This window comes from Myodes glareolus, chromosome 4, assembly GCF_982192425.1.
Source record: "Myodes glareolus chromosome 4, mMyoGla1.1, whole genome shotgun sequence".
NCBI lineage: Eukaryota > Metazoa > Chordata > Mammalia > Rodentia > Cricetidae > Myodes > Myodes glareolus.
Genome location: NC_142029.1, coordinates 105,697,617 through 105,720,329, shown reverse-complemented (window position 1 = coordinate 105,720,329; position 22,713 = coordinate 105,697,617). Strand labels below are relative to the sequence as shown.

General features: G+C 41.8%; 1 protein-coding gene and 1 pseudogene across 6 annotated transcripts in view; both read right to left on the bottom strand.

The window, feature by feature from the left end:
• The window catches only part of LOC125408263 (uncharacterized), a 33,477-nt gene extending 15,915 nt beyond the window's left edge, over positions 1-17,562 (bottom strand). For 3 of the 6 annotated variants that reach the window (XR_015737748.1, XR_015737749.1, XM_048446384.3), the window contains exons 1-5: positions 17,291-17,562; positions 16,959-17,036; positions 2,923-3,058; positions 1,858-1,949; positions 1,188-1,281 (exon numbers count right to left, since the gene is read on the bottom strand). Coding sequence is in view for 4 of the 6 variants with exons in the window: in XM_048446384.3 (XP_048302341.2) it covers positions 1,188-1,281; positions 1,858-1,949; positions 2,923-2,947 (211 nt within the window). In the remaining 2 variants the exon portion in view is untranslated. Of the gene's footprint in view, positions 1-1,187; positions 1,282-1,857; positions 1,950-2,922; positions 3,059-16,916; positions 17,037-17,290 lie in introns of all 6 variants that reach the window. The other 3 variants (XM_048446386.3, XM_048446385.3, XM_048446387.3) reach the window with 3 other exon arrangements.
• On the bottom strand, positions 13,935-16,636 carry LOC125408257 (anaphase-promoting complex subunit 10 pseudogene; annotated as a pseudogene).
• Positions 17,563-22,713: the final 5,151 nt, after the last annotated feature.

The window sequence follows — 22,713 nt, the reverse complement described above, 5'->3', positions numbered from 1 at the left end:
GTTCATCTAATTTGGACAAAGTCATAAGACAAATAGAATACTAACTAGAAATTATTATTCAATGTATCAAAGGTGGAAATATGGACATACATTTCAATAGAACTAAGTGACCCACATTTTAAGAAATGCCACCGTGGGCCACTGAGATAGTTCATCAGGTAAAGTTTCCCACATAACGATGACAACCTTAGTTCAATATGCAGAACCCACATCTTGACTAACAACATCACACCTGGGAAGAGGGAACTTCAACTGAAGAATTATCTCCATCAGATTAGCCTGTGAGCATGTTTGCAGAACCTTTATTTGATTGCTAATTTATACAAAAGAGCCAGGACTGTATAAGAAAAGTAGACGAGCAAGCCAAAGAAAGTAAGGCAGTGTTCCTCCGTGGTTTTTGTTTCAGGGTCTGCTATAGGTTCCTGCCTTGACATCCCTTGATAATGGACTATAATCTTAAGCCAAAAAATCCCTTTCCTCCCCAAGTTGCTTTATTTACTCTCTTTTATTACAGCGACAGGACTAGTACACCAAATACTAAGAAGTTAGGAGCAATAGTACACAGCTGTCATCCCAGTCCCAGCACTCCTACAATGAGATGAGAGACAGAAACAGGAGAACCGGCCAGAAGTGCAGTGGCAGAAATGAGAATGAACCTTCCTTTCACAAGGCAGAGCCGAGAACTCACTCCCTGTGAGCAGTCCTCTGACTTCCACATGGGTGCTGTTGGCACGTGTGCACCTGCACTCACACACACAAAACAATAAATAAAAATAAATCTTTTGGTTTTGTTTTTCTAACAGAGTTCCTCTGAGTAGCCCTGGGTTGTCCTGAAAGTCACTCTGTAGACCAGGCTGGCCTCAAACTCACAGAGATTCACCTGACTCTACCTCCTAGGTGCTGGGATTAAAGGTACACATCCATCACCACCCTAAATCTTAAAGAAAAAAAAAAAACCTAGTATGCTAGGCATGCAGCACAGTAATGAAGCACACAGACAGCATTTACAAGGCACTGAAGTTTGCTATGCATCCCCATAAAACTAATATCATATGTTTAAATATCTTAGAAGAGAAACTGTTATCACTGTTATCTTAATAGATTTGACAAAGATCCTAAGCACACTAAGTACATGAGAGCTCCACATAAAGGAAGCATCTGTCATACGAGAATAACCACCAACTTACCTACAGAGGCCAGCTTTGTACAGTCCTCCACGGTCACATCACTAGGTATGCTCTTCTGAGTTGGATGATTTGTAGTCCGCTCCACAGCCTCACCCTGAAAGGTCACCAGATCCTTAACCACCCATAAATGCCTACTTCAACCAAGTTAATATCCCTGCCAATCCTCTCAGGAGACTAAGGATAAGGAACCCAATGACCAGAGAGCGCTGCAAGTTCTCCCGCTGCCTACCATGGGGCTCAAGGGTCCTAGGCAGGCTCCTCTGTACTCACATCTCACTCTGTCCATTCACTCTAACCATGGAACCTTAATGACATATTCCAAACATGAATAACCTCACACTGGCCTTCTCATCTTACTTCTTTCTTAATAATACTCCTGGACATACTGTATAAATGGGGTAAATATAAAAAAAAAAAGTCTTTGAGAAAATGAAACTTTCGCTTTCTTATTATTTTTCAGAACACTATTAAAAAAATAAAATAAAAAACACCTGGCATTTGGCACCACAGGATCAACACTATAATAATACAACTACAGCAGTGTGAAAAAGTTCCTCTCCTATGGTAATAGTCCTTGTCAGGGGCTGTATTCCCTTTGGTAATTCCTGGAGACAAACTGGTCTGCATGGAAAGATGTATACTCTATATGTAACGAGGTTAGTCTTCATACCTTATTACAGTTTTTCAGGTCATCAACCAGTGTGCTTTCTCCCTCTGTTTCTTCTCCTTGACTGCAGACTTGGTCCCCAGAAAGAAGACTTCCTGGAAAAAGATATAACAATTCAAATCTGCCAAAAAGCCCACATTCAGAGAGAGTGAGAAGAGGGAAAAAGAATTAGAGAGAGAAGCCTGGAAGCATATGCAAAATAATTCACTTCCCATTCTTTCATTTCTGGATAATAACTCTAGAAAATCTTTCCTACCACTATTTCTTATTTCATAGGTGACTTTTCAAGGACATCAAAATTTCTCAGTGTATAAACTGATGACCAAAAAGCCATAAATCTGTATAGATAGCATCTATCAATTCTGAAAAAAGCATTTGTGCCTCTGTATGTAACTGTACAAAAGCTACCAAAATGTGAATGATGTTTACTTTGAGCAGTGTGGATAAAGAAAAATTTTTATTTTAATCACATTTTCTGTTGTAATTTTAAAAATAGTTTTACTCCATGAAATAATAGATCTTCTCTCCCACTGCAAATGTAACTATGAGGATAAATACTACATCAGTAGTCTGCCAGTGGGAGTCATTTCACAGCACACATTAACATATCATTGTGCATTCCTTGGAGACATATAATTTTTGTTTACCATGCTTCAGTAAAGTTGAAAAAAAGAAGAAAAAAAGCCCACATTCACTGTGAGGATGGGAGTTCATCTGTTTGCAATTAATACATAACTCAGTTCATTCATAATTTGCAAATATAACTCTAGTAACCCACAATGCCACAGCAGCAATTACTAAAGCAAGATGCAATGGTGAACTGTCTTGCCCACCAACAAAAATACATTAGTTTTACTTTAAAGCCAAAGAAATGAAAGTTCTAAGAAATATAATTGAGTTTGCCTATAATGACAAAAATCAGTTATGGATCATGTAGTGTCTGTTCCCAAGCACATACTAGAGGGCCTACTTCAGCACTCCACAACTTACTGGTAGACCTCTGGCTCTACACTATGTAGGAGGGAAGGACCTACAACAGATTCTCTCAAAAATAACAACAGGACTCACCACAGGACAAACTGGTAATGTCCATCCTCTGAGTCTAATGGTAAAATGTGTAATCAAACTCTTCTGTGACTCCAAGGACACGCCAGGGAAACTCAAGTATCAAAGTGGAAAATGATGACATTCATTTCTCTTTAATCTGCATCAATCAAAAAGCAACACTTAGAGACATCAAGCTCTCTACAGGTGAGATAATGAAAACCACTAAAAATTACACCTTATAATATGGATTCATTAACAGCACCTGCACTGACTGAGGAATTGTCTATATTTGTTGTATAATAAGAAAGATGGTCCATGGGCTCATGTATTTGAACACTGGTCCTCAGCTGGCAGTCCTGTTTAGAAAGATTATGGAACCCGTAGGAGGTGGATCCTTGCTTAAGACTATACCTCGCTCAAGGTGGCCTCAAGGCTCTATAAGACTCATCATCCTATTTCTAGTCTCCCATCTGTGTGCAGATAAAAATGTGATCATACTTCAGGCAACCATGTCACACCTTCCCCACCTCTCCCTCTGAAACCACAGGCTAAAATAAATCCTTTCTTTCTTAAGTGGTTTCAGTTTCTTATCACAGGAACATGAAAGTAACTAATACAATATTCTAAGATACACTAAAACCTAAATGTATTTATGTGTGTATGCATATATAAAAAATGCTAACCAAAAATAATAATTCCACTTAATGAATTATTTGAACACTCCTTGACAGCAGGTATCATAATCACTATATAACAAAGCAATCTATACTCTGAAAATAAATGACTATTCAAGTCCAAAGTAGTGAGAAAGGGAGAACAGGGCCATTAATCTGGGTATGTCCCTAAAATATCATTTTGCATGATTATCAGACCCCACAATAAGCACATATAAAGGGCTCAGGAAAGTAAACACATTAAGTTAATTAAAATACAACATTCTGTGCTGGAGCAGTGGCTCAGAGGTTAAGATCACCCTCAAAACCATGTATAACTCCAGTCCCAGTGGATCTAACACCCTTTGTGGGCATCCTTGGGCATTGGCAAATACATGATATGTAGACAAAGCACTAACTTAGTTACTACTATAGTGATGAAACACCATGATCAAAAGCAACTTGCTGAGGAAATGGTTTATTCATATTACACTTCCAATTAATAGTCTATCACTGAGAAAAGTCAAGGCAGGAACCTAGAAGCAGTAACTAAGACAGAGGTCATGGAAGAATGCTGTTAATTATTAACATCTGGCTTCCTTTTCCTCACTTGCTCAACCTACTTTTTTTTTTTTTTTTTGCCTACTACTCTACGCAGATCTACGGTGGACAGTGGAAGCGTGTGTGTGGGTCATTCTGCAGGTGGGGGGAGGGACTTACAGTACGGAACTACTTGTGCTGGGTCAGGAATCGAACTGGGGTCCTTGGGTGGAGCGGTCAGGCACTCTACCCCATGAGCCGTCTCTCAGGCTGTCAACCTACTTTTTTATATACCCCAAGACCATCTGCCCAGGGACAGAACCATCCACAGTAGGCCAGACCACTTCATATCAATCATCAATCAATAATATGCCCACAGGTTTGCCTATAGGTCAACCTCATGGAGATTATTTTCTAGAGTAAATGACTCTTCCCAGATAAACCTAGCTTGTGTCAAGCTAACAACAACAAGCAAGCAAACAAATAAATAAATACCAGGACACATTCATATACATAAAACAAATCTATTTCCTACATTCTACTTGACTCTAAGGCATTGTGACCAGAATCTCCTTGTCTTACAGACACACAAGAGCTAGCATCAACTACAATTTAGCCTCACTCAAGACTGACCGTAGGAAGATTAGGTATTCGATTCCTGCCTGCTACTCAGGTAGAAAAAAAGGAGCACACAAAACACCATTATAAAGATTCGGGGATCCATTCATCAGCTAGAACTGCAGACAAATCACACCATATACTTGCATGTCTAAGTACCTGAAACAAGTAAGTATGAACATATTTCCTGCCTGCTATACAATATTGTATATCAAAAAAGTAACGTGATAACAGATCCTGACTAAACAAACACAAAGCCATGGAAACACTGGATGAGGAAGACATGTTATACCAAAAGAACCTAAAGATAGGACATCCAACAACAAAAAAATACATTTTTCACAATGGATAGGACATACTCTCCAAGATAAGTCTTAACAAACAGTCTAACAAATGTAAAAAGACTGAAAAGTATCTGTAGGACCCAGCCATGACAAGAGGCCTGAGTCTCAGTAGTTTACCCTGAGGCAATACCTGATTCTAAGAAAGACCACAGACCAGGCACCACCCAGGAACAGACCATCCAAAGGAAATTCCTAATGTTCCAACCATTATAGATAGGATCACCTGCCAGCACACACCCACCGCTTTTCACCAGCACACCCCTAGACAAATGTCAGTCAATCAGGGGTCCTTAACCTTAGAAATCCCTCACCCTAACCTTTGCTACTATAAAACCCCACCCCCAAATGAGCTGGGGCTCTCTGATCACTCCAATACATTGAACACACAGAGAAGTTTGCAAACTTGTGTAAGAATAAAGGATCTTTGATTTTCCATACAGGGCTCAGTCTCCTGGTTGGTTTTGGAGGAATCCATGACCTGGGCATAACAGTATTCAAGTATCTTTTCACACTTAACTGGTTCAAACTAAAAATCTATAGCAAAAAAAAAAATTAGAAAGTTCACACATATATAAGAATTAACAATACAACTTGAACAATGCACTTTGAATTTTAAAAAGAAACCCAGATCTTACTTGGAAATTTTATGGGAATAAGCATTTCCAAAAAAACAAAAAACAAAGGACTGGAGAGACAGCTCAGATGTTGAGAGCAAGCCCTGCTGCTACAGCAGACCTGAGCTCAGTTCCCAGCACCCACACAAGACAGCTCACACCTCCAAATTCAGCTCCAGGGGACCCAACATGTAACTGTTATCCTCCGCTAACTTCGTTCAACAGTTTTTCAGTTCTGAGAGGGCCAGACAAATATCAAGACAGGCCCCCTTAACTAGTTAAGTTAACTCAGTTCCTGCCTCTTGAAACTAAACACAATTTCTGAGGGAGACACAAACAAAGGGCAACCAATTGCCAAGGCTCCTGACAGTGAGAACTTGAAGAACTGCAGGTACTAAACCTGGGCTAACACCCACCATTACCTTAAGGCATAACAAAATAAAGACATAGCCTGGGACTCATCCAGACTTGTCCAAGAATTTAAAAGGTATAGCCTTAGCGAACCTATTAGCCCTAACCAATTAGAAACGTATTGATGACTGTCACTTGCATAAGTCAATCCTAGACAGAATGATCACACTACTTTTAGAATTCCTTTAGATGTATAAAAAAGACTGCAAACTCTTCTTGGAGGTCACCATTCGCCACCTTTGCCTTTGTGTTGGATGTATGACCCCAGCATGCTGGTACTTCTAATCTCAAGATAATAAATGATGGCGGTCTTTTCTGGGACTTCTCCAGGCCTCTAACAAGCACCTCTCCTGATAACTAAAAGATCTCTAAGATGTTTCCTCTTTTTGAATGGCAGAAATCAATTTATTGCTAGATGCATGAGAACCCTCATATCATGGGAGGACATGTCTATAAATCTTTCTGGTTTTTTCTCCTTTCTTGTTAAACAGCTGTTTCATTTCACATTGGATTTTTCTTTAGCAGTTTCACAATTTCATCTTGTAATGATATGTACTGACTGTATTCGTAATTATACTTGATATTTCCCTACCTGGTTAGTGAAGCTGCTAACACAGCAACTTCCTAGTCAAAGAAAGTACAAACAGGGGCTGGAGGGCTCAGCGGTTGAGAGCACTGGCTGCTCTTCCACAACCTGGATTCAATTCCCAGCACCACATGGCAGCTCACACCTTCAGGGGACCTGACACCCTCATAAGGACATACATTCAGACAAAACACCAATGTTCATAAAATAGAAGTTTAAAAAAATAAAGTAAAATATTTTTTAAAAAAAGAAAAATAAAGTACAAATGGAGAGAAAATTTGCTTCTGAAATCATTTTTCTAACAAGATGCTGATATTGCGTATTTTTGCATCTTGTTCTAATTGCCCTTATGTTCATAATTGCCCTTATGATAAAATAATAATAATAATCTTTAAAAAAAAAAAAAGAATCACTTCTAGACAGTGGTGGCACATGCCTTTAATCCCAGCACTCAGGAGGCAAAAGCAGGAGGATCTCTATGAGTTCGAGGCCAGCCTGGTCTACAGAGGAACTTCCAGGACAACTGAGGCTACCCAGAGAAACCCTGTCTCGAAAAACCAAAACAAACCAAAAAAAGAAAAAAGAAAAAGAAACACACACACACACACACACACACACACACACACACACACATGCACGTACACACAATCTAACTTGGGCTCTTGCAGACCCAAGCATAGCAAACATGGCTCTGGCAGGCCTTGCCCTTTTCCTTCCTTGCTAAAAAACCATTAGATCACATTCCTAGAGTTAGTCACAAAGGTTCATTCCCTTATTTGGCCACTTCTTCCCAAAGGTTAACCATCAAGGTTCAACTAACAAAGTACTTAAGTCCAACAATCAAAAACCCCCTTTTGAGGTAAAAATTAAACACCCCATGCAAACACAGTTTCCTTTTCCCTTTATAAAATGCCATCCGCCTTTGAGCCACTTCTGTCTCCTCTATCTAGAGGCAGTTCCTTTGTCCCTTTCCCCCTTCCTGTCCTCAATCTCCAGAGGTCTCTTATTCCGTGACCTTTGTCCAGCTGAGGCACAAAAAAAAAAAAAAAAATAAGAAAGAAAGAAAAGAAAAAAAAAAAGAAGTCTCCTTTGTGCTGAGAATTTGGCCTCAATGCCTTGTGCAAACTTCAAGGACCCTTTCAGTAACACTACTGAAGACTCAGTCACTTAAAAATTCTCCTATCTAGGAAACATCTGGGAAAGTGTCTTCACAACTGCAATGTACAAAGTACCTAAATAACTCAAGAAACCTTGTGTCCTTCCAAAAATTAGAAAAGAAATATTTTCAAATTCATCACTATGCTACCAAAGCCAGACCCAGAACACTATGAATAAAGACCACTAGTATCCTTGACTATGAAATGACTAAGGTGCCACCACCTTATTCTGACTTTATTTTCTGTCTGCCAAGAAATTCCTCAGCCTTTCACCCCAATCCACATTTTGAAACAAGCGCAAATGAAGACAAATCATCAAAACCAAGCCTACAATGCAGAAAATAAGGACTACACAGCAAAAGACAGACAGGGTCTTCCACAAGAGCACAAGAAAGGAGACAGTGCCTGGATAAGCACATAAATGAACAAAGGAGGACCAGGAAGAAATTCATCATATCCAAAACAGTAAACTCCTAAGACAAATAGGGTGGGAGTGGGGGACTGCCAGAACAACAATCAACAATACTTAACCCTCTCAGTATCAGCCTCAAGAAAATATAAACGGTTTCAACTCACCAAAAAGTGTATCATGACTGGGTAAGAAACTATTTGTTGTCTCCATGAAACACACCTAATCAATGTGATAGCTAACTTTATGTTTAAAAGTTTAAAATCTCACAGGGAGGTAGCAGTGCAAGCCTTTAATACCAGCACTTGGGAGGCAGAGGCAGGTGGATCTCTGACTTTGAGACCCACCCTAGTCTACAGCATAAGTTCCTCAACAGCCAGGGCTCACAAAAAAACCCTGTCTCAAAATGAAAGAAAAAACTTTAAAATCTCTGTGATTAAGAGAACTATTAAGAAAATTTAAGGTCTGTTAAGGGTTAATTTTTTTACTGTTTTTATGCTTCTGTAAACAAGCTTGTTTGGGGGGGAAGAAGAAGAAAAACTGTAACTTTGTATTCGTTGCCTTTATAAATCCGACTGAAAGGAGCACGACTGAAAGGGCTAGGTGCTCGGGGAGTCCCTGGTGCAGACCTTGCTGATATTCAGGCGTCTGTATGCCCTTGGGGTCCTCAGGGGCAACCTCCTGTCTCTTTAAAGAGTGGGCCTTGCCCATCTCCCATCTCTGTCTCTTTCTGCTTCTCTACCTGCCGCTCTCTTCTTTCCTGCTGCTAATATCCCCACAAAGGACACTCTCTTTCCCCTTTTCCCCCATTCCCTTTCCCCCTCCATATGAGTCCTGTCGCATGAACTTGCACCATTCTTTAAATTATAACACTGGTTCCCTAACCAGGACAGGCACTCCTGGGGCTTCCTCCTGCCCACTGGCAGTTTGAGGCATGCCAGGACCCTGCAACCCATCTAACACAGGCACAATTAGGGAGCACCCTCTTCTCTACCTCTGGTCATTTTCCACAAGTGGGAACTCATCTCTCGTGCATGGTTTCTCACCTTTTGACCTCATCAACCCCTAGTACCAAGCAACCAATGAAACAATCTGTTCTGTCCCTTTAAGAAACAAACCCCACCCACTCCCCCTCCAAGGCAAGCAGATCTTCCTTCTGCTTCAAGCCTGAGCTTTTCCCTTTCCATCTCTCTCCAGAAGAGGCAGCTTCTGCCACTCTCCCTTCTCCCCACTTCTCCCCGTCCTCCTGTTTTTTTCTCTGTCTCTGCTCTTCTCCCTTCTCCTCTTACCCCCTTTCCCTTTCCCCTCCATAACCCACTAAATAAATATCCAACCTCACTCTATACACAGCATGCCTATCCCTCTCGGTCTCTCACCTGCCATGTGAGAGACCCTGCCTTGGACTTGCTGCTCCTCATGGCCCGCTGCCCACTGCTGCCACTCGGTGACCTGCAGTGTTTTATTTTTACCCCTTTCTCTTTCCCCCTCCACCAATAAACCTCTTACATTAACTTTGTTGGGTGTGGCATGTTTGCTCGATGGCAGAGTTACCCACCTGCCCACCCTTATCAGATCCACTCTCTTCCATCTGCAACAAATCTGATTTCTCATCTGCTGACAGATTTTCCTTCTATTCAATACCAACAACTGGGTCTCGGGGGGGGGGGGGTTATCCACCTCTGACCCCCTGGATGTGAGGCTTACTTTCTCGAGCACAATCCTTTTCTTGCCTCTGGCTTTTCTCAAAGTCCTGGTACCAAGCGACTGTGTCGCTTTCGGACTCAGAGCTCTTGGTCCCTGTTCTGCATTTAATGAATCACTGAGCAGCAAAATCAACCCTCTCTGATTCCTGGGACGCTAGGAAATTGCAAACCCTTGGGTCTCACTTCTCTGCCTCACTCATGGGAACCGTTTATACCTCCTTGTTCTCACTGGGATGTTTTCTGGAGACCCTAATCAGCTATTATTGCAGGACCACCAGTGGTTGACCACAGAACTGGAGCACAAGACTACCAAACAGGTCCAGGTGGTGATGACCAGCAGCGCCTAGAGATACTAACTCTACAATGACTACCCTCAGTAATTAACCACGTGTTTCCTGGTAGATTGGGTAGGAGAATGTCCAGGTAAGGCTGTGGTGATGAGAAAGGATCAGGTGCTTTAAGTAGACTTGGATCCACCTAAAACAGCATTTTGCCAGGTCCAAGTGGTGCCTAACAATTCCACAGAGCCAGAACAGTGAAATGAAACAGCCAGCGACTCCGGGACATGGCCAGCACCCTAGCTTTCTCAGGTTCCTCAAAGATGAACAACACCTCCCCATAAGCAGAAAGTAGCTGCAAGAACACAGCAATCTTATCCCTGCCTCACCTGATACTCCTTCTAACTCCTCACCTTTTTATAATAAAAAGGAGGAATCTTAGTATTCGGCATCTACATTGGCCTGCCCTTGTGGTCCTGACAGGCTATGTCCTCAGCTGCAACCACGAAAGGCAGCTCCTGTGCACATTCACTACATTCCCTTTTAAAGGGTGGGCTTTGCCTATCTCTCCCTCCCTCCCTCCCTCTCTCCCTCTCTCTCCTTCTTTCTCTCTCCCTCTCTCTCCTTCTTTCTCTCTCCCTCTCTCTCCTTTCTCTCTCCCTCTCTCTCTCTCCCTCTCCCCCCTCTCTCCCTCCCTATCTGTCACCCCACCTTGCCTCTCTCCTGCTGCTCCTGTCCCCAGAGGCCAAATTCAACCTTCCCGCACCTTTTCCCATTCCCTTTCCCCCAATTAAAAAAAAAAAAAAAAAAAAAAAAACTCCATGTGAATCCAGAGCATGGTGTTTCTCTCTCGTGCGGTTTTTTTTAATTACAACAGACCTGATACCAGTTATGTGAATAAAAGCCTCTTCTTTGTTAAAATGTATTAATTATCAAACATTAACCTCTAAATGACCCAAACCACTTGGGACCTCATCTTTTATTTGGGCAGTCTACCTTTTTCTGATCAGCCTTGGGATCCTGGAGGGTCCCAGCATACTGGGAGAAAAGAAATCAGATGGGCCCAGCATTTGGAGAAAGACACCTGCAGGTTCTCAACGTTTAGACTGTGAGAAAAGTGTAATCAGAAAACCTCTGGAGGTGTAGGTAAGGATCCTGTTTGTTCTGTAGCACCCATTTTTGGCACTTGTAGAAAAGCTTGACACAGGGTTAATTCCTGAGCCATGGGGGCCACTGGGACACCGCTGGCCTTTGTTGGAAAAGTTAAGATGAAAATCGACTGTTGGATGTATGAATGAAAGTAGCTACCTGTGAAGGGCCGCATCCACTTGCCCCATTACAAGATGGCACTGACATCCGGTTTCACCGCCAGGTGAACGCACATGTGCTAGGTAACTTTCCACTGCTGTCCCCGCCTACTCCCGAGGCATCATCTGGGATTATGGGCAGAGGACCAATCCAAGAGTGACACGTCCGAAGCAAGGACTGTTTCCTATATAAGGGATGGGTTCCTTCATATCTGGGTCCCCGGCCATGTTAGCTAATGCTCTCTCTCCCAAGGGGCATTAAAGCTTTTCTGCAGAAGGATCCTGTATCCCGCGTGGTTCTTGCTGGCGAGACGATAGCGTGGGACAGCTACCAAATATTTACATTATCTGGTCCGTCCCTCCCACCCCTCACCCCCACCCTACTCCCGACTGTGGGGATGTTCATTTTAAGTTATTTGACAGATCTGTGTTTTTGTAATTTGTTACAAATGTGGAAGCCAAGAGTCAGGTTTGTTAAAATTTGTTATCTCCTAATATTATTTCCTCGATCTCTCTTGAAGGGTATGTTCTAGTTCTAGATAAGGAAAGAGTGAGTGAGCAGGCCAGCTGTGGCATGCACACATTCAGCATACACTCCTCGCTGGTTGGTACCCAGTGTCTCTCACCTCCCTCCTGCAGCATTCTGTCAAAAGCCAGGGCTCAAGAAGTTCTTATATCTAAGCCCTCTTTCTTCTCAACTTACTCTTGTGCCTCCCCTTGGCCACTGGATTCAGTTTTACAGGAATTCAGGTGTCTTTTTGGTATAGATAATATTAAAATGTGTTTTATGCCTGTTCTACTTCAATGAAAAGCTGACTCTGGAGTTGGGATAGCTCCCCCTCCTCCAGACCCAAGCATGTGTTTAAAGGTTTGCTCTAAAATCTCTGTCCCCCGCTAGACAGGCCACCAGACTGCATGACAGAGAAAAGAGGGCAAACCACGACAAAAGAATAGACTATTCCCAATGGTGACTGTTGCTACTCATTTCATACACTTTTTGGTTTTAACCCTAAAACTTTTGCTACAGCATGACTCTTATCCCAAGATCTGGAAGACTATTATGTAAACTTTCTGTACCTCAAGGTTTGTACCCAATAAACTTACTAAACTGGTTAAAGATTTGTAAAATCTGGGGCTGGAGAGATGGCTCAGTGGCTAAGAGCATTGGCAGCTCTTTCAGAGGTCCTGAGTTCAATTCCCAGGAACCACATGGTAGCTTAATGTGGGGAATCCTTCAGCCAATAGCCTTTAAGATACCACACCTATGGCTCACAACCAACTCTAGTTGGATCTGGTGCCCTCTTCTGGCATGCAGGCAAACATGAACATAGAGTATTATATACATAAAATAAATCTTTAAAAAAATAAAATATAAACATTTTTATTTCTCTATCAAGACAACATAAATGAGGTTTAGTTTACAGTGCCCCCCCTTTTTTAAATGGCTAAATAACATGTCTTCTGGTTGTCAGTTTTATCACAAAATAATGTCAACGGGTTAAACCAAAATGTTTGTCTTTGAATGTCCTCAAAATTCATTGGGTTTGCAAGAATCAATCTTGTTTTCTTTGTAGTGCTGGAGGTGAAGCCCAAGACCTTCTATACACTAAGCAAATGCTCTACCAATAGGCTCAATATCTAGCCCCTTATGGGGCCATGCAGACTACCAGGACCTTGTCAGGTAGAAAATCAAATGAAAAAGACACTTTAGCCACCTATTAATTGAAGTCATTCTTAAGATTTTACATGAAAAAAAAATCTAAAATATCTTAAAAACAGCATCAATAAATTGATTTAATTTTGATGTATGTTATCCCAGAAGGGAACAAGTACCTAAAAGCACTAGCCCTTTGTTACCATCCTCCCCACCCACACACAGCCCCACCCCGCCACCAAGATTTCATCTTTAGCAAGGCATAGTAGTGCATGCCTTTAATCCTAGAACTTGGGAGGAAGAAGACAGATATCTAAGTTTGAGGCCAGCCTGATCTACACAGAGAATTCCAGGGCAGTCAGGCATACACAGTTAAGATCTGTCTCAAAATATACATATATATATACATGCCACACCAGGCGGTGGCAGTACACACTGGGCAGTGATGGCACATGTCTTTAATTCCAACACTCAGGAGGCAGAGACAGACAAATCTCTGTAATTCAAGGCCAGCCTGGCTACAGAGTGAGTTCCAAGTCAGCTAGGATTGTTACACAGAGAAACCCTGTCTTGAAATATCAAAAATTAAATAACCTTAACCATAGTAAATAAATATGCGCACGCGCGTGCACACACACAAACATGAGTGCATGCACATGTGCACACACAGAAACAGGATTTTTATCTTAAAAAAAAATGTGACTTAAAAGCAGCTCTAAGTTTTGAGAAACTATAGACCATGGTAATAGATACCTCCCTCTCTCCCTCTCTCTCTCTCTCTCTCTCACACACACACACACACACACACACACACACTAAACAGGCCTGGGTATGGAGGCCCAGGAAGCAAAAGTCAGGTGGATCACTGTGATTACAAGGGAAATCTGGTGTAATAGTGAGTTTTAGGCCAATCACTGTTACATAGAGAAACTCTGTCTCAGTAATATTAGTAATGATAATAAAGTTAAGGATATTTGAGTCAGCTGACCAAAGGCGAGTTATGAAGCCACATGGAAATCTGGTTTTTTACATTGCTATTTTTTAACCCAGAAATAATTTATCAAAATTAAAATACTTTAAAATGTATATAAAATTGCAAGATAACATGCCTTTTTCACTGGAGATATTTGATGTATGTAATCAATCACTTTTGTCCTATTTTTAAAGTCACCACATTGAATGATACATCATGAAACTGACGGTTATGTATCTACGGAATTTCCCAAAGGAGCTCTCTTCCACTGGTACATATACTGTGTCTCATGTGGGAGTCTCTTCTTTTTGTTGATTGGGTAGAACAGCAATCTGTACCATGAATGTTTAAGTTAGCTTATTATAACTGTCAGTTAAAGGAATGTGAACCCAATCACTGAAGTTGTCAAATTTCTTCAAAGTTGTAAAAATCATTTCCTACTTGAGATTTTACTTGAAGTGTAGCTTTCGACAGATTTGTGGTCTGCATTAAGACATACATCTCCACTATTATTTTCCTGAATTAGATGTTCACTAAATGAGGTTGATAGCCATCGGATTAAGTTTCTAGATTGTCATCTTGCCAATTCACTCCAAACCTGGCTTGCACAATGACAGTGACCAAACGGCTTAAGAGCAAATTTCCCTTACTGTCCTTTCCACTAATTAGATCAATACCAGGACCAGGAAATGTCTTATTCAGTGTAGGCTTTTATTGTTAGTTTGTTTTTGTTTTCTCTCTGTGTAGCTCTGCCTATTCTGGAACTCACTTTGTAGATCAGGCTGGCCTCAAACTCGGATTTCTGCCTGCCTCTACCTCCAACGTGATGGGATTAAAGACATGCACCACCACGCCTGGCCAGCGTGGACATTTTTAAATTATTCTGGGCTACCAAAAGTCTGGTTCTCAGGGCCTATAGCAGATCTGCCCACTCGCACTGTGACTCAGTGAATCTAGGCTTCCTCAGCTGTACATTAACATTCTTGTTTCCACTAATCATACTTTGACAACTTTTCTTGTTGGGAACATCTCATTCTGTTGTCACAGTTAGTCCAGATCTCACAGGCTCAAGCAATCTCTTCCTCAATCTCAGCAGGTAAGACTAAGCCATCAACTCTCATCAGCTAAGTTACTGCTGCAACTTTAATAGGATAAATCCAAAGGAAGTAGACCTTAAAATTCAAATAGATTAACAAATGGTTGTCTTACAACAGTACATGGATATAAAGAGATCGCATTAAAGCAAATATACCAACAAATATTATGTTTCTCTAATGAAATCTAGATAAAAAAAATGATAAAAAAAAAAATTTTTAAAGGCCAGGCACAGTGGTCCATGCATGTCTGTAATCCAAACACTAGAGAGGCTGAAGTAGGACTGCACTGGGTTACACTGAGTGTCAGGCTAGCCTGGACTACCTTGTCTCAAAATGAGTAAATAAAATAAAAATCATAATGGAACTAAAGAGATGGCTCAGAAATTAAGAATACTGGCTGCTCTTTCAAAGGGCCAGGATTCAATTCCCAGCACCAACCTGTGACTCCAGCTACAGTGATCTGATATCCTCCACGGAAAGTCCACTCACAGGGAGCACGGATCTACACTCAGACAAAATACTTATACATATAAAAAGTGAAAGTTTGTTTAAAACATAATAATATTTAATAAAGTAGAAGAGAGATGGCAGAGTGGTTGAGTGATGCTCTTTCAGAGGAACAGGTGTTTCTAGCAGCAACAACAGGTGGCTCACACCTACCTCTAAGTCCAGCTTCAGGTGATCAATAACTCAGCCTCTACAGAAAGGCATACATATATACAAAGGTACACACACCTCTTTTTAAAGATTTCTTTTTAATGTTTTGCCTGCGTGTAGATATGTGTACCACCTGAGTGACTAGTGACCCTCCAGGCCAAATCCTCTGGAGCTGGAATTACAAATGGTTGTGAGCCACCTCGTGGGTGCTGGGAACCGAACCCTGGTCATCTGCAAGAGTAACAAATGCTCTAAAACAGCCATCTCTCCAGCCCCAATAAACTTTGTTTTTAAAGCAAAGCCTACATGAGGGTCTATTTGACAAAAGAGAGAGTGGGAAGACGCAAGAGATTGTAAAATCAAAATGCACAGTGTAAATGTATAAACACGTAATGAAACCTATTGTTTTCCTGCAATTTAACACAAAGATTCTAAGTTTTCTTGACACATGCTCCCCCACAGAGAAAATAATTAAGTTCAAATATAATACTTTAGAAAAATTAAGCCTCATCCACTCGTTATTAGAATTCCACTTATTCAATCATGTGTATGTACTAATGAGTCCCACGAGTGTAAGTGCCTGGTCTCCCCATCCCCTCATAGCTAGAGTTACAGTGTTAGAAACCACTAATACGAGTGCTGCGAACCATATTCAGGTCCTCTGGAAGCGCCACGTGAGCTCTTAACAACCAAGCCACCTCTCGAGTTCCAAATTCCAGTTTTTTGTAAGCCATCCTTTCAGTGCCAAGCTGCCTGTTTTTCACTTGTGACCACTTTATAGTTGAGATGAAAAGAAGGGGAAGGGATGACTTGTGGTCTGCACACCCCGAGCATTTAAATTTTTCTCTTTTTGTCAAAATGGTGCGTAGAAGATAAAAAACAACAACGAAACCGAACTCGTGGAATGTATCTGTTTCCAAAACGGAAGAATGCTAAAAATCTAATCGCTGACATTGACACGGGCTAGAAAGACAGTGAAAAGTGGATATGGAAAAAAAAAAAAAAGCCCCTCACCCAGAGATTTTTCCTGTCCATCAAATTCCACCCACTGCTCACCAGTAAGTGCCAAGATGGCCAGGTCCGTGGGGCGATGGGGCGCCAAGCCGGGCTCCAACGGCGGAAATCTTTTTCCTTCTGGAAAAACAAAATTTTTATAAGATCACCTTAAAGGCGTTCGAGGCAGCAAGAACTATATTCGAAGACACAGGGTGAGCAACGCACACTTTAAGCGAGATGGCCCCCGGCCGGAGCAGGAGGACCGTTGGGCCCGAGCCTCTGAGGGGCGACCGGGCGAGACGCGCGGCCCGGGACGAGCGGGGTCCCCACGAAGGCCACCATCAGGCCTGACTCCCCACCTCGGCCACCGCCCATCCCCTCACCCGTCTCACCAGAGCCCGTCTAGCCAGCCCACCACCGGGGAGAAAAGAGAACGGGCCGCGCTAAGCCACACCGGAAAAGACGGAGACGAGCTGCGGCTCACTTCCGCTTGCCGAGTCGGAATCCCTCCGGAATAGGAATTTCGGTTCCTGAGACTTGGGTTCGGATTGATCGCGAAGCGGAGGTTGAAAAACCGGGCCAAAGGAGGAGACTAAAGTTAAAGCAAGATTTCTGGGCGAGGCCAGCCTTTCCGGATGACCAAAACCACGGCGAAGTTAAAAACACAGCCCGGGAACTACGGGGTCTCAGGAGGCTCATAAACCTTTCCTCCTCTTGGGTCCTGTTCTTCCCTTGTTGATAAACCAGATCTGTGAACCCGCGGCCTCTCGCCACCACTGAACCACAACAGTCTTGAGGCTTTTATTGAGGACACCCCGCTAAATTCTAACCTTTGGTGGTGAGAGGCGCTAGAAAGACAGAGAAAATGAAGAGGACATGAAAAAGGAAGAAACCCCTCTCCCTGAGACTTCCTGATGAAAAAATTAAAATGTAAACACAAGTGATACAGCCAAAACTTTGCTTACAGAGAAAAAAGTGTGTTTTCGTAAAGACTTCTCAAACTGATATGTTAAAGACAAATTTAAAAACAAAATATCAGAGCCGGGAATGGCAGTGCACCCCTGCAATCACAGCACCCGGCGACAGAGGCAGGCACTCCCAGAGTTTGAGGTCAGCATGATCTACATAGCAAGTTCCAGGCTAGTCGGGGAGGGGGGGGGGGGCTACATAATACTGCAACAAAGAAATTTTGCATACTTAGAGCCAAAATGCCTACAATCTTGAATTTCACCGTATTAGCACTCCTCTCAACCCTAAATGTGAACAATGCACCTCATAAAACCATTGAACAATTTCATTTGAAAATGAAAATTCATTAAGAATAAGTAAACCAGTTCATATAGTGTACTTAATTTTTAAAATGTTATTTAAATTTTAAGCTTTGTTTAATCTTTAAACCTTATTATAAATCACATCCTTTGCAAAATAGAACTTAGAAAGTCACAGATAATTCATATATGCACTGATATATCTATATACATTGAAGACACACCTAAATGAGATGCCCTGCAAAAGCCCACACCTGTGTTTGGGGATTGTGTACTGTCTTTTTTCCTACAGAACTTTCTGTCCAAATGTCAGTTGTGAGGGACACATCTAATCTGCCACTATCAGCAATCTGTGGAGCTTCCTTAATTTTTAAAATTTTACTAAAATACAGTATTTCATCCCCTCCCTCTTTTCTCTCCAACCCCTCTGAAGTTTTTTTAATTTTTTTTTTTTTTAGATGGGTCTCACTATGTAGTCCTGGTTGGCCTGTAATTCTCTGTGTGACCAGGCTGGTCTGGAACACCCCTAGATCTCCTACACTAACGGTGTTCGGTCACATGTCCCAGTCCTCTTCTTTCAGTTTTTGTTGTTGTTTTGTTGTTGCCTCCTGGGGTCCAGGAAATGGGAGACCCACAGAAGACTCCAACATGGGGCGAATTTGGGCATAACAGACTGTATTGCTGAGTGACAAGGTCAATGCATTTTTATATCACCGTAAGAAGTTAACACCAAACCTCCATAGTAGATTTGGTTTGGTTTGTTTTGATTTTGACACATTATTTTACATGATACACTTCCCGATTTCAGGGAAAAGAGTTTTTACAGTCATGTGCTCTCAACATGATCGGAGGGAGCTGACACTTTGAAACGGCCGACTTGTAAAGTCCATGTGAATGTGCGGCTGCCCAGGGACAACTTGGAAAAGTACAGATCTCATACAGTACTCAAACATAGATTGCCAGGTACTAGACAGGCTGCCGCCAAGGGGCAGCTACAGTGGCTCAGAGCAAAAAGAAATCAGCCTTGAGACATGGGCTATGGTGGGTCTTAATGCCTGCTCTTATTGCCTGGCATTTCCAGTCCTGCTTTTCTCTGAGTGAAGTATGCTTTCCCTTCTCAACACTCCTTGTCTGCTCTATGCTTCTGTTTCTGTCCCACTTGAGTACTTGCTTTTTGCTTTCTTTCCAGTTACGCTTAACATGGTAAGGGAAAGGAACAGGTTGATGCATTCCCTCTCTGAGTTCTGTCAACTCTAACACCATAGTTTTTTATAATTATTTATTTATATTTTTATATTTTGGTGTCCTGCCTACATGTATGCTTGTGTGAGAGTGTCAGATCTTAGAATTACAGACAGTTATGTGTTGCCATGTGGGTGATAAGAATTGAACCGGGATTCTCTGGAAGTGATGTGGGAGTCCCCTCTGTGTGCTGTGATTACCATTAATGAATAAACAAATTGCCTTGGCCTGTTGATAGGGCAGAATTTAGGTAGGTGGGGAGAACTAAACTGAACACTGGGAGAAAGAGGGCAGAGTGAGAGAGATGCTATGGAGCCTCCACTGGAGATAGACATGCTGAAATTTTGCTGGTAGGCCACAACCTCGTGGTGATATACAGATTAATAGAAATGGGTTAAATTAAGATGTAAGAGTTAGCCAATAAGAAGCTAGAGCTAATGGGCCAAGCAGTGATTCAAATAATATGGTTTCTATGTGATTATTTCGGTTCTGGGGGACTGGGACGAACAAGCAGCTCCTCCTCCAACATGGAAGAGCAGTTAGTGCTCTTAACCACTGAGCCATCTCTCCAGCCCTAGTGCCATAGATTTTAAAGTTTGATATTTTTATGTATTTATGTCTGCATGTATTTTGTGTGCGATTTGCATGCCTCGTGTCCTGGAAGGTCAGAAGAGGGGGTTATATTTCCTGGATCTAAAGTTATAAATGTTTCTGAACAACCATGTGGTGCTGGGAACCAAACCTAGTTCCTCTGCAAGAGCAGCAAGTATTCTTAACCACTCCTTGCCCTTCAAAGCCAACTAGGCCCCAGGGAACTATGGGGCATCTCTCCAAATGCCCAGTAACTGTGGAGATTCATCTGTTTTCTTGCTCATAGAAGCCATGGAGGCCCCACCTAGTGAACTCTAACCATATCAGTCTACAAGGAGCTCAACACAAAGAAAAATGTTCTCCATACCTCTAAGCAAAGCCATGGTCAAGCAAGACCTTTGGGATCCTCACAAAACAACACGACTGATAGAAGGAAAGGTAGAGAGAGGTTCCTTTCAAGCCTCAGTGGCCCCTAAGGACTAGATTTTCAACTGGCCTTGACAGTAAAAAGTACATGATTAATTTTTGGCCACCCACATAGTTTAAAACCCAAAAGGAAAGTGTAAACAAAGACTAAAACTATCATTATGTTTTCTTATGATCTAAGGCAGTGGCTCTCAACCTTTTGAATGGTTTGAATATTTTAGTACAGTTCCTGATGTTGTGGTGACCCCAACCATGAAATTATTTTTATTGCTACTTCCTAACTGTAATTTTGCTACCATTATGAATCATAATGTAAATATCTGTTTTCAGATGGTCTTAGTCAACCCTTATGAAAAGACCATTTGATCCCCCAGAAGGGTTACAACACACAGTTTGAAAACTCCTGGTCTAAGGATTCATACTCCTAGACATTAGCCTTAAGTTAATATGGGATATTACTATCACTAGTGATTTTCTTCTTGATAAGAAAAATGCTGCCTGGATACAAGACGTTATACATGTCACTGCAGCCAAGAGAGGCAAGACTGCTTTTTAACCTAAAAGTTAAATGATGGCCTCCTCTTCTTTCCCTCTCTAGACGCCATCTGGGAGGGAACTCATACTGCTTCTCACCACTCCACAGTTATTAGAGGACCTGAAAGCAGATCCTGGGTCCAGCACTCCAGAAAACAGCCTTAGAGGCCAAAGACGAATGAAGAGTGAGCCTCTCATATATTTTCATGAACTTTGATTGGAGCATTTAAAAAATATCCTCTGTGCCATCTCCAGATTCTCTGCTTAGGATACACTATCCCTCTTGCCCTCATTCCTCCCTCACATCTTTTTCCAAGTATCAGTCAAGAGCCTCCTTATCTTCATGCACCTGGCTGTTATACAAATGAAACTAGGAGGCATTTTTGGGGTCTTTTAGATAGGCCTACTGGAGGGGTACCCTGCCATGCCTGGTGACCTCATCTATCAGACTGGAAAAAAATCAGTTAAGTCTTTGCCTATACTCCATAATAGCAGTTAGGATGACTTTTTCTTGACAGGGTGAGTTTTTAACATTGTATGACAAAGAGTTGGGATTTGTAAGACACATTTTTTTTTATAAAAGTTAGTCAACCCAAAAGTGTTGTCAGGGTTTCTGTCCTGCCTGGTTGCCACAATTGTTAAGTCCCAAAGAAATCACACAGAGGTCTATATTAGTTATAAACTGATTGGCCTAGTAGCTCAGATGTCTTATTAACTCTTACAACTTATATTAGCCCATTACTCTTGTCTATGTTAGCCACATGGCTCAGTACATTTTTTGGTGAGGCAGTCACATCTTGCTTCTTCTGTGACTGGGTCACGACTGCAGACTAGGACTTCCTTCTTCCCAGAATTCCCTGTTCTCATTGACCCACCTCTACTTCCTGTCTGGTTGCCCCACCTATACTTCCTGTCTGACTACTGGCCAATCAGTGTTTATTTAAAATATAATTGACAGAATACGGACCATTGTCCCACACCAAAAGCTCGAATTTCCTCAATCTCCCTCTTCCTCTTTGCACCGATTAGCCAATTTTATCATGTTGTGAAGTCCAGCTCCCAGCAATAGAATGAGATGCAGTCACCCGGTGTCAGAGATAAAAACAGGCCATTTTGGCCAAGTGTGCACACTAGCCTAGTATGAGTTCTGGCACACCAGTTTTGCCAAAAGAAACCATCTTGCTAAATTACTTTCACTTCATTCACATGTTACTTTGCATAACTGATGTGGGATTCCCTTCTGCATGCTGTGAATACCATTGGTTAATAAAGAAACTGCTTTGAGTTCATAGCAGAGCAAGGCAGAACAGAGTTAGGAAGGGAAAACTAAACTGAATGCTGGGAGAAAGAAGGGCAGAGTCAGAGAGAAGCCATGGAACTACCACCAGAGACAGACACACTGAAACTTGGCTGGTAGGCCACAACCTCATGATGATGCACAGATTAATGGAGATGGGTTAAAGTAAGATATAAGAGTTAGAAAATAAGAAACTAGAACTAATGGGCCAAGCAGTGATTTAATTAATACAGTTTTGTGTGGTTATTTCGGTAGTCTGGGCAGCCAAGAACAAACAAGGGGTGTCCCTACTACATGTAACACTATAACATGAATAATAAAAGCCCAGAGACAGACATTGGGGTTCAACCTGAAGATCAGAAAAGCAAAGTAGTCAGCCACTGGCTCTTTTAACTATAACTATCTAATCTTAAACCCCCTCAGAGACCCAAGAAAGAAATAATATTAACTGTGTAAC